Source organism: Sus scrofa, chromosome 14 (assembly GCF_054392235.1).
Source record: "Sus scrofa isolate SSC_HxYL_T2T_F1_AM1 chromosome 14, Sscrofa_HxYL_maternal_Yorkshire_Landrace_v2.0, whole genome shotgun sequence".
NCBI classification, from domain to species: Eukaryota; Metazoa; Chordata; class Mammalia; order Artiodactyla; family Suidae; genus Sus; species Sus scrofa.
This window is the reverse complement of record NC_139396.1, coordinates 49,995,430-50,009,052: the sequence shown is the minus strand read 5'-3', so window position 1 is coordinate 50,009,052 and position 13,623 is coordinate 49,995,430. Positions and strand designations below refer to the sequence as shown.

At 58.2% G+C, this 13,623-nt stretch overlaps 1 protein-coding gene across 50 annotated transcripts in view; it reads right to left on the bottom strand.

Moving 5' to 3' along the window:
* NCOR2 (nuclear receptor corepressor 2) overlaps nucleotides 1-13,623 on the bottom strand; it is a 176,720-nt gene that overhangs the window by 33,384 nt on the left and 129,713 nt on the right. For 25 of the 50 annotated variants that reach the window (NM_001044576.1, XM_084993237.1, XM_084993241.1 and 22 more), the window contains 3 exon segments: nucleotides 1,914-2,085; nucleotides 3,067-3,187; nucleotides 10,596-11,226. In NM_001044576.1, coding sequence (NP_001038041.1) covers nucleotides 1,914-2,085; nucleotides 3,067-3,187; nucleotides 10,596-11,226 — 924 coding nt within the window. 50 annotated transcript variants of the gene reach the window in all.

The following is a 13,623-nucleotide window of genomic DNA, read 5'->3' as shown; positions in this document are numbered from 1 at the left end:
ACACACACACACACACACACACACACACACACACACACACACACACACACACACCCTTAAAATCCCTTTGGCAAAGGCTCATTCTGCACCTGAGACAAAATCCCCACAGTGCCACCACCTCCCACCAGCCCTGCAAACACAACAAACTTATTCCCACCCTAGGGCTTTGCATGTGCTGTTCCTGTGCCTGGAATGCCCTTCCCCCAGACTGTCCCACAACTACCTTCTTTTTACAGAGACACTTCCCTGAGCCCCTCTTCACTCCCTCTGTCTTGTCGCTTTCTTTTCTTTTTTTAGCTTTTTAGGGCCGCACCCACGGCACATGGAGGTTCCCAGGTTAGGGGTTGAATCAGAGTTACAGCTGCCAGCCACAACCACAGCCACAGCAACACCAGATCTGAGCCGCATCTGTGACCTACACCACAGCTCATGGGAATGCTAGATCCTTAACCCACTGAATGAGATCAGGGATCAAACCCACAACCTCATGGTTCCTAGCAGGATTCATTTTTGCTGTGCCATGAGGGGAACTCCCGTCTTGTCTCTTTCGATGCATGAACTACTCTAAAGTCACCTGGCTTCCTGCCATGCTCCCTGGTCTAAGGGCCTCCTCATTCACAAAAACAGCAGCTCCTCCAAATGGGGACTTGATCCTATTCCCTGCTGACCCCCCCCGCTGCCTGGCACAGTGCTGAGCAATCTAGGTGTTCGAAGAACATCCTGCCCTGTGGCCATAAGCTGGTCCATATGGGTGGCATCCGGATTTCCTGCGGCAGGTGAAGGCGGCCATGGGGAGGCAGTTGAGGTGGGCTGATTAGCTGGGGAGTCACTTGCAGGAAGTGTGGAGCTGTCCTGCTTCAGGGACGGCCCTGCTCTTTGTCCTCAGACAGGCACATGGCCTCACCCTCAGGGAGGCCCATGGCCAAGGGCCAGCGTGGCTTTTTAGAGACAGCAGGACGCTGTTATACCCAAGGCTGGTGGGGGGTGGGGGTGGGGGCGCAGGTGGCCTTAGCCGCCCGAACCTGTCCCTGGGCTGCATTGATCACAGAGGGTCACCTGGGGTCCTGCTGCCCTCAGAGCCCTAGAGCAGCCTGCAGGAGCCTGGGCTAGCCCAGAGTGGGGGACCCTCTGTAGGGTCAGCCCCCAATGCCTGGGACAGGACAGGCTGATCTGGGACGAGTGCCCCTTTGGGACAGAGGCTTGAGATTTCTTGGGTCCAGTGGGGAGCGGGGCAAAGACAGAAGATCCAGAGAATAAGAAACCACGCCCCACCTGTCTCCTGACCTTGAGCTTCACGTGGTGACAATAAAGCACGCCCTGGGCAGTTGCTGCAACGCAGCTGCTGCAACACAGCTGCTTGGGGAATCACCCCACTGGCTCCCTAGTGAACCCAGGGACCTTGGCCTGGAATAAGGTCAGAGTGAAGGCTGGAGGGGGCAGCGCTTCCTGCCCAGATCACAGTTATTGCCAGCTGGCACTGAGCTTCATCTGTGGGTCTAGAAGCTCATGTGTGGACTGAATCACATGGAACCAGAGGCGGAGCCACAGACATGTTTTTGTCTATGCACAACACTTTTGAAAATTTTGAGAAGTTGCCAATGTTGAGAAACTAGATTTCACATGGAAAGATTGATTTCTAGCTTCTCTGAAAGGACAACTGCGGGCCTGTATCACTACGTGGTAACACGGCTGAGGCCAATGTGTGCCTGTGTTTGAAAAAACCAGGAGTTCTCTAATTTGCCACAGTCCCCACCGTCCCCTACTGCCTCACTCCCACATGTTTTACTCATTTACTTGGCCTGCCCCAACACTGTAGGTATGGAGTTTGCAACAGCTGCTCTGCACACACAAATGCCGCTATGCCCACCCATTTGCCCTCACTCACACTCTCTCAGCCACCGACACACACTTACCCTCCTTCTCGGCAGGAGGCACAGGACTCCTGCTTTTGCCTCGAGGGCTGTTGCTGGGCTGCTGGGGGGTGTCACCCTCCGGCTGCAGGTGCTGCGGTGCTGGTGGGGCAGGGGGAGCTGGCTTAGGGGGAGCCGTGTCCTCCCGGGGGGGTTCGTGGACTTTGGTGACCTGCTGAGAGAGGCAGGGAGAAGTGAGCGTCTTGACAGGCCGCCCAGAGGTCACAGAGATCAGGGGAAGCCTTCCAGAACCCCTGTGTGTGACCAGCCTGGAAACTGAGGCCTGGAAGAGGGAGTGACACACCCAGGGGGCACACAGCTCGAGGGCCGGAAGGGCAGGGCTCTACACAAAGGGTATAGGATGTCCCCGCTGATATCAGCTGGCTGGCAGTGGATGCGGGAACCAATGCTAACCTCCCCACCAGCCCCTTCCCCCGTCCCCAAATCTTTCTGGGTCCCAGAGAGATGGAGGCTGACAAATGCGGACCGTGCCCAGCCTCAGGAAGCAGGCAGCACAGCCTGGTATGCCTTGTGCCCCTCACCCCTCTGAGCCCTGCTCAGCTCAGACCCTTTCAGCCCTCAGCCCCCAGCTGCACTTGGGAAGCCCGGGCCCACCTCCCCCAAGGGGGATGGCAATGACTGAGCCATCATGAGAAGGGCACCTCAGAGGGTGCTCCTGCTTGGCCGGGTGAGGCTTCTTTGGGGTCCTCAGAAAGGGTCTCACGTTAACTGGTGGGGGCCCCGTCCTTCTCTCTGAGCTGCTATGACAGTGGGGAGACTTCCTGCCCACGCACAACCCAGGGCCTGATCTGGGGAGCTCTGGAAAACCCTCGGCAGGAGCGGGTGGCTTGGTAACAGTGCCCAAGCTTGCTTCAGGGGCCCCTGAGTGAGGCTGGGAGGCCAGAGGGAGGAGACCTGCAGGCCTGGTCCCCGGGGCCCCGCCCGGCACACCTGCCACTCCCTGAGCCCTTCCGCGTGGTCTCCATGGGGATTTCTCCAGGAAACAGGGAAGAGCGAGGCTGCAGGTGCAGCCTCCCCCCGCCTCCACCCCCTCCACCCCCCGCACTCAGCCTGATTTACTGTCTCCCCAGCAGGAAGTGAAGGTCACAGGCTCGGCGGGAGTCCTGGGGCATGGGAGGCAGATCGGCACACTCACAATTGGGGGGATGGCGGCTGCACGCTGCTTCAGCTGCTTCAGGTCCAGTGGCTTCTGGGGCGAGGCGTTGGTCCTGGCATCGCTGGTCGGGGTCAGGAGGCTGGGCCGCGGCGACAGCAGCCTGAGGGCAAGACCAGCGTCAGGCCCGTGAGCTCAGAGTCTCTCCTGGCTCCAGCCTGGATAGGGCTGATGGGGCCGTCAGCGGGAGGCGGATGTCTTGGATCACCGGGCCGAGGAGATCTCACATTGGGGGCTGGGGGGCTCCTCCCTCCACACTCTGGTCCACGCAGGGCCCACAAGGGGCCAGGATACCTCCTACCCCAGCCTGGAGGCCCAGCCAGGCTCAAACACTCCTGAGACAGCTCAAGGCAAGGAAAGCCCCAACGAAGCTCAGGCTCAGGGCCTAGACCACACTCAGCCCTTTGGAAGCTGCTAGAAAGGCTAAGAATCAACCAGACTAAGGCTTCGTGAGTTTAAGAGATTTAGAGAGATTATTTGTCACCAAATGTGAGAGACTCAGGTGTCAGGGTAGGACCTGGGGAGCCCACCTATTCAGCCAGAATGTTCTGGTAAGTAGAATCTCGCCTGCCCACCATCTACTGAGGAGCTAGAGCGGGTGGGTGCAGGCTTTGAATGGAGAGGCTGATCAGTGTGTACACTGCCTGCCCATCAGCCCTGCCATGGTGCTCAGCTGGAGCTGCAGCTGCCTTGTCCCCTAAAGCAAGGTCATGTCTGTCTGTTGCTGACATGCAATACTGGGAGTGCGCCTGAGCAGGGCACGTGGGAGGGTGCCACGGACAGAGTCCTAGCAGGGTAGAGCTGCCATTTCTGGGGCATCCGGGCAGAGTCTGCCCTGGGGTTTGGCTCAGAGCTGCTCATGAGTGTCACCTCCTTCAGGAAGTCTTCAGGGATTGCCAGGACACCCCAGCACTGGGCACAGTGCCCTGCCACAATCCTTGTCTGGCTCCTCAGCTGGCATGAGGTCTCCAGGGCAGGAGCTGGGTCTGCGCCAGCTTTAGAACTCCCTGCCCACCCACTGGGGCTACCTGGTTCCTACCCAGCTCTCGACTCCCCTACTGTGACCTACACTTGCTGACTACACAGCAGGCCTAGTGCTGTGCTTAGGGTGCATGAAGGAGACCCAGAATCCAGTGTCTGCCTGCAGGGCGCAGAGCCAGCTGAATGATCAAACAGTACGCTTAAAGGCAGGGTGCGCTGTGGGCTGGAATTCAGCTGGAGGGCAAAACAGAGGTCAGATCCCCAAAGCCAGAGGTCCTATCGGCATAACCACTACCTTCCAGGTAAGATCCGTGACAACCAGGATGCGGCTGGCACCACCCAGTGCCAGCTGCCAGACGCCCAGGGAAGAGCAGAGCACGGCTCCTTCCTGCAGACAGAGCAGGAGAGACTCAAGACGTGCAGCCTAGGTGCCCTCTGCTCTCTGCTGCGGTGGCGAGAGCACAGCCTGTGACAAGCCTGTCCTGCAGGCGCTCACCTCCCACCTGCATCTGCCACACGCTCAGCTGAGCAGAGACAGCCACGGCGATGCCCGCTGGGGCGGCCCACGGTGTGCAGGTGGGGCCAAGCGCAGAGGTCGTCCTGGCTTCTCCATGCTCAGCTGGCCTCCACGGTCCTCCCGACCCAGCTCATCCTTCCTCCCACCCTCACCCCCCCTCGACCTCTGCAGAACCTGCTCCAGCTCCGAGGACCACCTGAGGCCTCTCCTGCAGCGGCTGCCCCTCCTTGATCCCCTGGACTCTGGCCCAGCCCCGTTTTGCCTGCCACCCTGCGGCCAAGACACCCTCACCAGGTCCAAGAACTGATGTTATCACCTGTCCTGGCGTTCCCCACCTCTGGTTTCAACGGTCACCAAACCCGGCCTCCGCCCCAATTATCAATGTTCGATATACCGGTGTGCATTTGTAAACCTAAACTTAAAATGAATACACTGCAGCCACTTTGGACAACACTCTGGCAGCTCCTCAAGAGGAGAATCAGAGTCACTGTAGGAGTCGGTAATTCCACTGCTGAAGGCATACCTGAGAGAATGCACACACGAGGCCTCACGGTAACTTGTTCACGAAAGATCACAGCAGCCACGATTCACAAGAGCCAAAAGGTAGAAACAACACAAGTGTCCAAAGCCGGATGAATAGATAAACAAAATGTGGTCTGTCCATACAACGGCACATCATTCAGCCGTAAAAGAATGAAGTGCTGAGCCTCGAAAACATGATGCTAAGTGCAAGAAGCCAGTTGCAAAAGGCCAAGAAATTCCCAGAATAAGCAAATCCACAGACACAGGAGACACAACCGCATTGCCAGGGCCTGAGGATGGAGGGTAAGGAGTGACGGCTACAGGTCCGGGGTTTCTTTCTGGGGGTAATGAGAATGTTCTGGAGTTAAGTATTGGTGATGATTACCCAACTCTGTGAATGTGCTAAAAACCACCGAACTGTGCGCTTTAATGGCTGAACTGTATGGTTTGTGAACGATGTCTCAATAAAGCTCCTGCACGGAAAAGATAAAGAATATACTATTTGCTAGCGGTGAAATCAAGGGTTTGATACATTAACTATATTGTTTCTATGGACAATAAAGTGACAATGTTATATTATTTGCTGTATAAAATACTTTTAAATGTCAATTTTAAAGTTAAAATGTAAACTTTTTTGACTGTGTCAATATAACTTTGTAGGGACACAAAATATGTTTTAATAATACATACAAAAAAGTGTCTGTGTCTCACTCTTTTTTGGGGAGGGGGCCATGCCCATGGCACATGTAAATTTCCGGGCCAGGGACTGAACCTGAGCCACGGCAATGATAACACCAAGCCCTTAACCCACTAGGCCACCAGGGAACTCTGTGTGTCTCACTCTTGACTGTCAACAAACCAGAACCCTCCCCTCAGGGCTGTGTCCTGCCTTGCTCCCTGTGGTGCCTTGTCCAGGTGGTGGGCAGTCAGATCGGAGGAGAGGGAAGCCAGGACTGCCAGGGTCAAACGCTCTCAGCAGACACCAGCTGGGGGACGCACACAGAGGTCCAGACCCCTCTGTCCTGAGTCCCCCCCAGCCCCGGCCAGTGAGGCAGGAGCTGAGTGGGGACCGCAGCCATGGGCACAGCATGTCACAGGTTACAAGCTGACAGCCTGGGCTCTCACTATACAGAATGGACAGGCAAGAAAGAGGGTCTGGGTTGAGATCTTCCACAAGCACAAGGGTCCTGAGCCCCCAAGGAGCGGGCAGATGGCGCTCACATGGCTCCCCCATCTCCCCGAGCACCACGGCGGTGGTGGTGAGCACCACCCCCGGAGCCATCCTCACAGCAGTGCCCTCCATTCTCTTCCCTTTGTTTTCTTGGAAGACAGGGCTTTTATTTTCCTCTCCAGAGGCCCCGGGCAGGGCAGGGGCTCTCGGAGCCTGGCACTGTGCACATGATCTGGGACGGGCAGGGACGCCGGCAACCAGGCTGGGAGCAGCCAGCCCCCACCACCCAGCCCTGTGGTTCAAGGCTCCAGGTTCAAATCCTGCCTTGGGCTGCAGGACTTAAACCACGGTGCTCACCCAGTTTCCTCATCTGTAATCTGGGTACGAGAGCAGTCGCTCCCTCCAAGGACTGTCCCAGGGGTGGGACAAGCAAAGGCATGGGAAGTGCTGAGAACAGCCCCTGTGTGAACAGGTCAGGCATCTTCCCATTACTGTGGTTTTTCTTCCTGCCCTGGAAGACCAGGGCTGGGGAGGGGAGGGGGCGCCAGGGGACTCCGGGTCTGAACAACAGGCCTCCTCTCTGCCAGCTTCCCCATTATCACTGGGGCAGGGACGATCCCTGCTGCCAACAGTCAGGCTGCTTCCCATGCCCCCGGGACAAAAGCCCCCTCCCCAACGGGACCCACGGGGGCCACCGTGGGGGCAGGTTGGGCCAGGTCCCTTCCCACCTCTGTGACCTCCTCTCCTGCCCTCCCCTCTCCCCCTCACTGACTCCACTCTCCGTCCGCCTCAGGCCTCTTTGCTGTCTACGGAATATAAGTTCATGTGGCCCCAGGGCCTTCGGCTGTTCCCTCCACCGGCTTTCTCTCCACATCTCACACTATGTACTCTGATCATCCTTCAGTGTCACCTCCTTGGACAGGCCTCCCTGACCGCCCCGCCCATCCCTGCACCTGCTACCCCCTCCTAATCTCTCCGTCATCCCCTTATCACATGAGAATTCCCTTTCTTCCATTACCGTTCCGGTCCCCTACTAGTCACTCTCACTAAAACGTAAGCTCCCTAGAGCCAGGACCTTATCTGTCCTGATCCCAGCACCCCTTGAGCCCAGAATGGTGCCTGGCACATACTGGTGCCCAGTTAATCATTTATGGAATAAATGAATAAAGTAGAAATTGCTGTTACATTCTTTCCAAGTTCCAGGGGCTCAGCGGAAAAGCCACGTTCCATCCTCCTCTTGGAGTGACCTTTGGGGGAGTCCCTGAAGCCTTCCAAAGGAGGACAGCAAATTCTTTACTGAGCATCTACTGTGGGCCTGGTACCAGGTTGGCAACATGGCTAATAAGTCCATTATCCTCACAAGAAGCTCAGAAGTGGGGCTACCCGCACCCATCTAACACATGGGAAAAAACAAAAAAACAAAAAAACTGAGGCCCAGGGGAAGGGACTTTCTGAAGAGCCAGCCCTTCCAGAAAATGCCCAGGCACCTTCTCTGGGAAGCAGAACAGGCGAGGGGCAGGCAAACTCGAGGTTCTGCAATCAGAGCCTCTATCTCTGGCCACGGGCCAGGAAAACTCCCCAGCGGAGCTGCCTGGCGGAAAGTGATGGAGAGTAAAAGCAGGATATGATTTTCTCTCCCAAAGCCGGCCAGGCACGGGCCAGAACGAGATGCATCTTGTGTCTGTCCAGGGACACCCAGTTCACTGCGCTGGGGCTGCCAGGCAGGAAGGAGGGCTGTGGGCAGGCGGCCAGGACCTGGGGTCGCCCAGGGGGCCCACCCGTCCCGCCGGCCCTTCTGAGAGGCGCTGGCTGCCAGGCTGTGCTCTGACGCATCCCGCCTGCGTCCTCCGGCGCCCGCCTGGCCCTGTGCGGCCGCGGCCGGGGAGGGAGGGGTGGCGGACTGCCAGCCAGGAAGAGGTCAGGAGGCTGGCCTGAGTCCAGCCTCACCCTGGGCGGGGGACTGGCCTCGGTCACATAGGGCGTGACAAACCAGGTGTCCTGACTCCCAGCCCAGGGCTCCTGCTCCCGAGGGAGCAAATGCTGGACATTCAGGCAGGAAGAGTGGACAGAAGCCAGACCCAGCTGGGGGAGGGAAGGACACGTCCCAGGGTGGGGCTGTAGGGGAGTGGGGAGAGGCTGAAAGTAGGCTATGGGGCTTCAGGCCTGGCCCGAGAGGTCCAGGGGGCTAATGGGATACAGCCCAACCCTCCGAGCTGTCCAGCTTGGGCAGGCCAAGTGCACCCCAAACACAGACTCCAGGAGGCCACTCCACTGTGGCTGCCCCATGAGCTCAGCACTCTTCCTGCTAAGAGCAGAAACATGTGTTTCCATGACTCTATCCCCCGAGGCCAGCAGGAGCGGGGTAGGGAGCCGCCCACCCTGACCCCGTTACCCAGGCACAAAGAGTGAGCCCAGTGGCCCACCCTGGCCGCCAGCCCTCCCCAGTGGACAGAGATGCAATGAGCACTGTTTTCCAAGATGTGCCCACTGGGCAGGAAGCTCAGGACCCCTGTGCCCTCAGAATCCCGCTGGCCAGGCCTTCGCCTATCAAAGGGCCACACACCAGACCCGCTGTTTCTCAGACAAGCGGGATGAGGTTCCTGCCAGGGACCCCTGAACTCAGGAGGATAACATGGCCCACTAGCTTTTGTGGAGCACGTGGAGACCCAGAGAGCTCTGACCAAGACTGATTTTTTTTTTTTCACGTCCTCACCCCATGGCATATGGAGGTTCCCAGGCTAGGGGTTGTCAAATCGGAACTGTAGCTGCTGGTCTACACCACAGCCATAGCAACGCCAGATCTGAGCTGCGTCTGTGACCTCTACCACAACTCATGGCAGCGCCAGATCCTTAACCCACTGAGTGAGGCCAGGGATTGAATCCATGCCCTCATGGATACTAGTTGGGTCCTTAACCTGCTGAGCCACAACTGGAAACCCAAGTCTGATTTTTTCATATGAAACATTCTAGAACTTGCCATTTTCTCCTGTCCCAAGGTGAATCATGGGGCAGAGGAAACGGCTCCCAGTGAACGCATCAGATTTGAAAGTCAGATTTTCCTCCCTCTCACCCTGCGAGAACTTTTCCGAGACACGTGAGAAGAGAGAAAACAGACTATACTGTTTTTAGTCAAAATAAAAATGACCCGCCTGCCTCCCTAGCAAACAATTCTCCAAGCTGCCCGGATGGGAGCAGGAGCGGGTCTCCACTGCCCCGCCTTCTGCTGCCCACGTTCAGCCCTAACTTGGGGCTGCCAGCTTTGGTTCTGGCCAGGGGCCTCGGGGACCCTCTGTGGGCGAAGGAGGAGCCGCTAGGCATCCCGGGAATCCGCCCTTTTTCCCTGAGTCCATCGCCATCAGCCTCATATGGACCTTCATCACCATCCGCTGGGACGTGGTCACCACTGCCTCTCAACCTGCATCCCTGGGTCCCCGATCAAACCTCCCACACACGGAGCGGGTTTCCCAGCCTGAGACACCCCCCAACTCTCTCAGGCACAGCTCTCCAGGTCTTCCCGTCACCTTGAGAACAAGGTGCAGCCACCTACCCAGCCCGAGAGGCCCAGTGAGGTGGGCCCCGCACCCTCCCACCGGGCCCCCCCCCACTTGCTCTGCCAGCTCAGTGCCTGAATCACGCAAGCTCGGTCCCACCTCCAGGCTTTTGCACTTGCTGTTCCCACTGTGCTGAGGGTAGAATCGCGTCCCCCAAAATACAATCACAAGTCCAAACAGCCAGGTACCTGTGAACTTCTTTGGAAACAGGCTCTTTTGCAGATGTGATCAAGTTAAGTGAGGTCCTTAGGGTGGACCCTAATCCAATGAATGTTTGTCCTTATAGTAAAGGGAAATCTGGGCACACAGACATAATGGAGAGAATGTCACGTGACTGGAAGTGATGTATCTACAAGCCAACAATTGCTGGCACCACCAGAGCTGGGGGTGGGGCGGGGGGCAGGAAGAAACCTTCAGAGGGAGCAGCCCTGCAGACAACACCTTGACTTCAGGGGCGGTCCCTTGTGACAGCAGCTCTGGATGCTAATCCATGCTGCCCGCACACTCTCTCCCCAGCTCTCCCTGTGGCTCCCTCCATTCCCGCCCAGGTTCGGCTCAGAGTTCACCTCTTAGGGGGACCAGCTCCCCCCCGCCCCGACTCTGTCTTCTCCCAACGCAGAACTTCTGTGACTGGACTATTCAGTGCCAGCCTCCCTCCAAGGGGAGGCCTGGAACCGGCCTTGTGCCCTGCTCTCTCAGTATACAGGTGGTGCCTGATAAGTGTTTATAGAATGAGAGATAAAAGCTGCCCCTTGGCTGGCCCACTCACCTGTTCTTGTCTCCACCCTCGGGCTCATCCACCTCATCGGCGCTGCAGGTGGCGCTGGAGTCGCTGTCCTGGGGGGCGCCCGAGCCCTTGGCCGTGGGGCCTTTGCTCCCAGGGCCACTGCCCTCCTTTTTCTCCACCTTGAGTGCCCCCTCGGGTGCAGCCTCAGCAACGGCCTCCGTGCCCGCCTTGACCTTGTCAGGCCCCTCCTCGGCAGCCTCCTCCTTGCACTCGCTCTTGACGGGCTCCGAGGGGGGTGTGTCGCCGGGCTCCTCTGTCTTGCCCACATCTGCAGCCAGCTCTTGGGCCACAGAGGGCTTCTGCTCCTCCCCTTCCTCAGCCGAGGGGGCAGCTTCGGCCTCTTCTTCCTTCTCCTCCTTGGGGACCACGGGAGGGGGCAGGGAGGGCGATGGGGGTGCCGGTGGGGGCGTGGGTGGGCCGGCAGCTTCCGGAGCAGGGTCGGGCTCTGTGGGGGCCGGGGCATCCTCGGGCGGTGGGGTCGGTGGCTCGGGGGGTGGCGCATCAGCGCCTGGGGCGGGTGGGGGCTTGGGCCCGTTGTTCTGCCCCGTGTCCTTGGCGGCCTCGGTGCGGGGTGACGGGATGCTCTCCGTGTCAGAGCTGTTGTTGACAGCGGCTGTGGGGGAGAGCGAAGATGGGGTGAGCAGTGTCAGGGCTCAGGGTCAAGACAGGCACAGCCATCCCCATGGCTCCCACTTGGGGCAGGAGCTCAGAGCACCGTGGTCCCATCGCTTTACACCGAACTGCCCTGAGGCCCCTACACACCTGGACAGCCCACCTGGCCCCCTCTTGGTGCCCTGTCCTTCTCTGGCTGCCCTCTCCACTTGCTGACCCTGGAGCCTGGCAACCTGCTAACTTCCAACCCTGGGGTGCGCCAGCACCCCACCTGCCCAGGGTCAGGTGAGGGTGGCTGGGCTGCGGGTCTTTGTTCTGGGGTCTCCTTGTTCTCAACCAAGTTGCAGCCCTGGCTCTGCCTTGACTATCGGCCTGGCCAAGGTCACATCTGCAGAGTGGGGACAACAGTTCCCACCTCACAGCGGGTATACGGACAGGGTGAAACCTGGTAACTCTGCTATTGAATCACCACTGTCATCGTAACATGACACCAATGGGGCCAGGGAACTTGGAGGAGCCCAGGGGGAAAGGGCTCACACTGACCGCAACCCCCAGCTGTTTCCCACAGGCCTGGTACACAGCAGGTGCATGATAAGTGTTGATCGAATGACTGAATGTGTGTACAGATGAAGGGAAAGGGGACCTTGGTTTTGGGCCTGGCTCTTTAGCCTTAACAACCACTCCTGTCACTTCTTTGGAGTTTCAATTTCCCCCATTTTCTACATAATGGGGACATCTGAAACCACCTCCCCCACCCTTGTTGTTGGGGAAATCAAACTGGGTAAGAGTCACTGGTGGAAATCAACAAAGCAATCGATCCGTGCATACCGATAGGCAGTAGTGAGCCAGGGAACAGGATGGGGAACAGACACTGCGCTGAGAAGAGGGGACAGAGGTGGCAGCAGCACAAATGGTGGTGGTCACAGGCAGAGGCTTGCTCACAAAGTGGGGCCCGTCGCAGAGGGCAAGTGGCCTCGGGATGCCCCCCACCCAGCCTAGCCCTACCCCTACCCCCCAGGCCAGCTGGCCACATTCGTACCTGGGCCACTGCATTCCCCTCTGGGTACCTCGTTCCCAGAGGCGTGTAAGGCTGGAAGGAAGCAAGAGAAGGGTTAGAAGCGAGCTGGCATGAGCAGCGGGGTGGGGAGGGAGGCGGTTTCATGGCCAGGGAGGCAGGCAGCATGGGGGACCTAGAGCCCAGTCCCGAGAGTCCTCATGCTTGAACTCTCCTGGGTGTCCTTAGACAAGTCATTGGCCTTCTCTGGTTCCCAGCTCCAGGGTCCTGGCTGGCCCCAGGGCTGGGAAGAGGCCTTTGGGACTGCCCACCCCTACCTCACGTCTCAGACACAGAACCAGGCCAGCAGGGGCTGCTGGTGCCCTGCTGGTGCGTCCTTCAGCCTTCACTGTCCCCAAGCCCCTGGCTCTCCTGCTTCTCGCCTCCCTTCAAGGCCCAGAGCAGAGGAAACCCCACCCCTTCCAGAAATAATAATCCCAACAATAGCAACACAGGGCTTGCCCTGTAGGTGCTGGGCTCTGGGCAAAGCTCTGCACGCTCATCTAATTCTCAATAACCTCTAAGCTCAGATGCTGCTGCTCTCCTTTGCAGATGAGGAAACAGGCTGAGTTACTTCCCCAAGGCCACACTGCCCAGGGGCAGGAGAGGGCTGACCCCACTATCCTGTGGCCCTAACCACCTGGTTCCTGCCCCCACCTTCTGCTCCAGCAATGCCACTCCTCCTCTCACATAATCAACCCAGAGGACAAAGGGGGCAGCGCTGAGGTTCAGGGACAGGTACCTTAACCCCAGAGCCCATATGCCCATCTACAAAACGGGCAGCTCATGCCTGGCTCTCTCTCTCCCTGCACCAAGAGGCCTGTCTCCATTGGGAGCTCTCAGGCGTGAGCACGCGCTGAAGCACCAGAGGGCCGTGCATTCAGGTGGCTGGGCCCACCCCCAAAACATCACTCGGTAGGTCCAGGTGGGGCCCGAAACACATTTGAATCCTGGTCCCCAAACAAGCCTACTGGGTACCTGGAATAATCTCTCTGTGCCTCAGTGTCCTCATCTGTAAATGGGGTGATGACAGCAGCTACTCCGCTGGGCCGCTGAGACAATTAGAGGGAATAACTTAAGGCTGTTGCTCTCATTACAACCACAATCGTTACTGGAGACACTACTGGGCCAAAAGGATCACGCCTCTCGCTCCTGGATTCATCTCCAGCCTGGATGCAACAAGGACTTGCTGTCCGCCCCCGGAGGGGTCTGCGGTGCTGGCTGGGTATTCTAGAAGGTTCTACTGGGATGACTTCAGGCCCTAACCCAGAATCTGCATCACCACCTCTCCCCCACTCACAAGAGAACATAAACAGTGAATGCCCGTTAGATGGAAGATCCCAA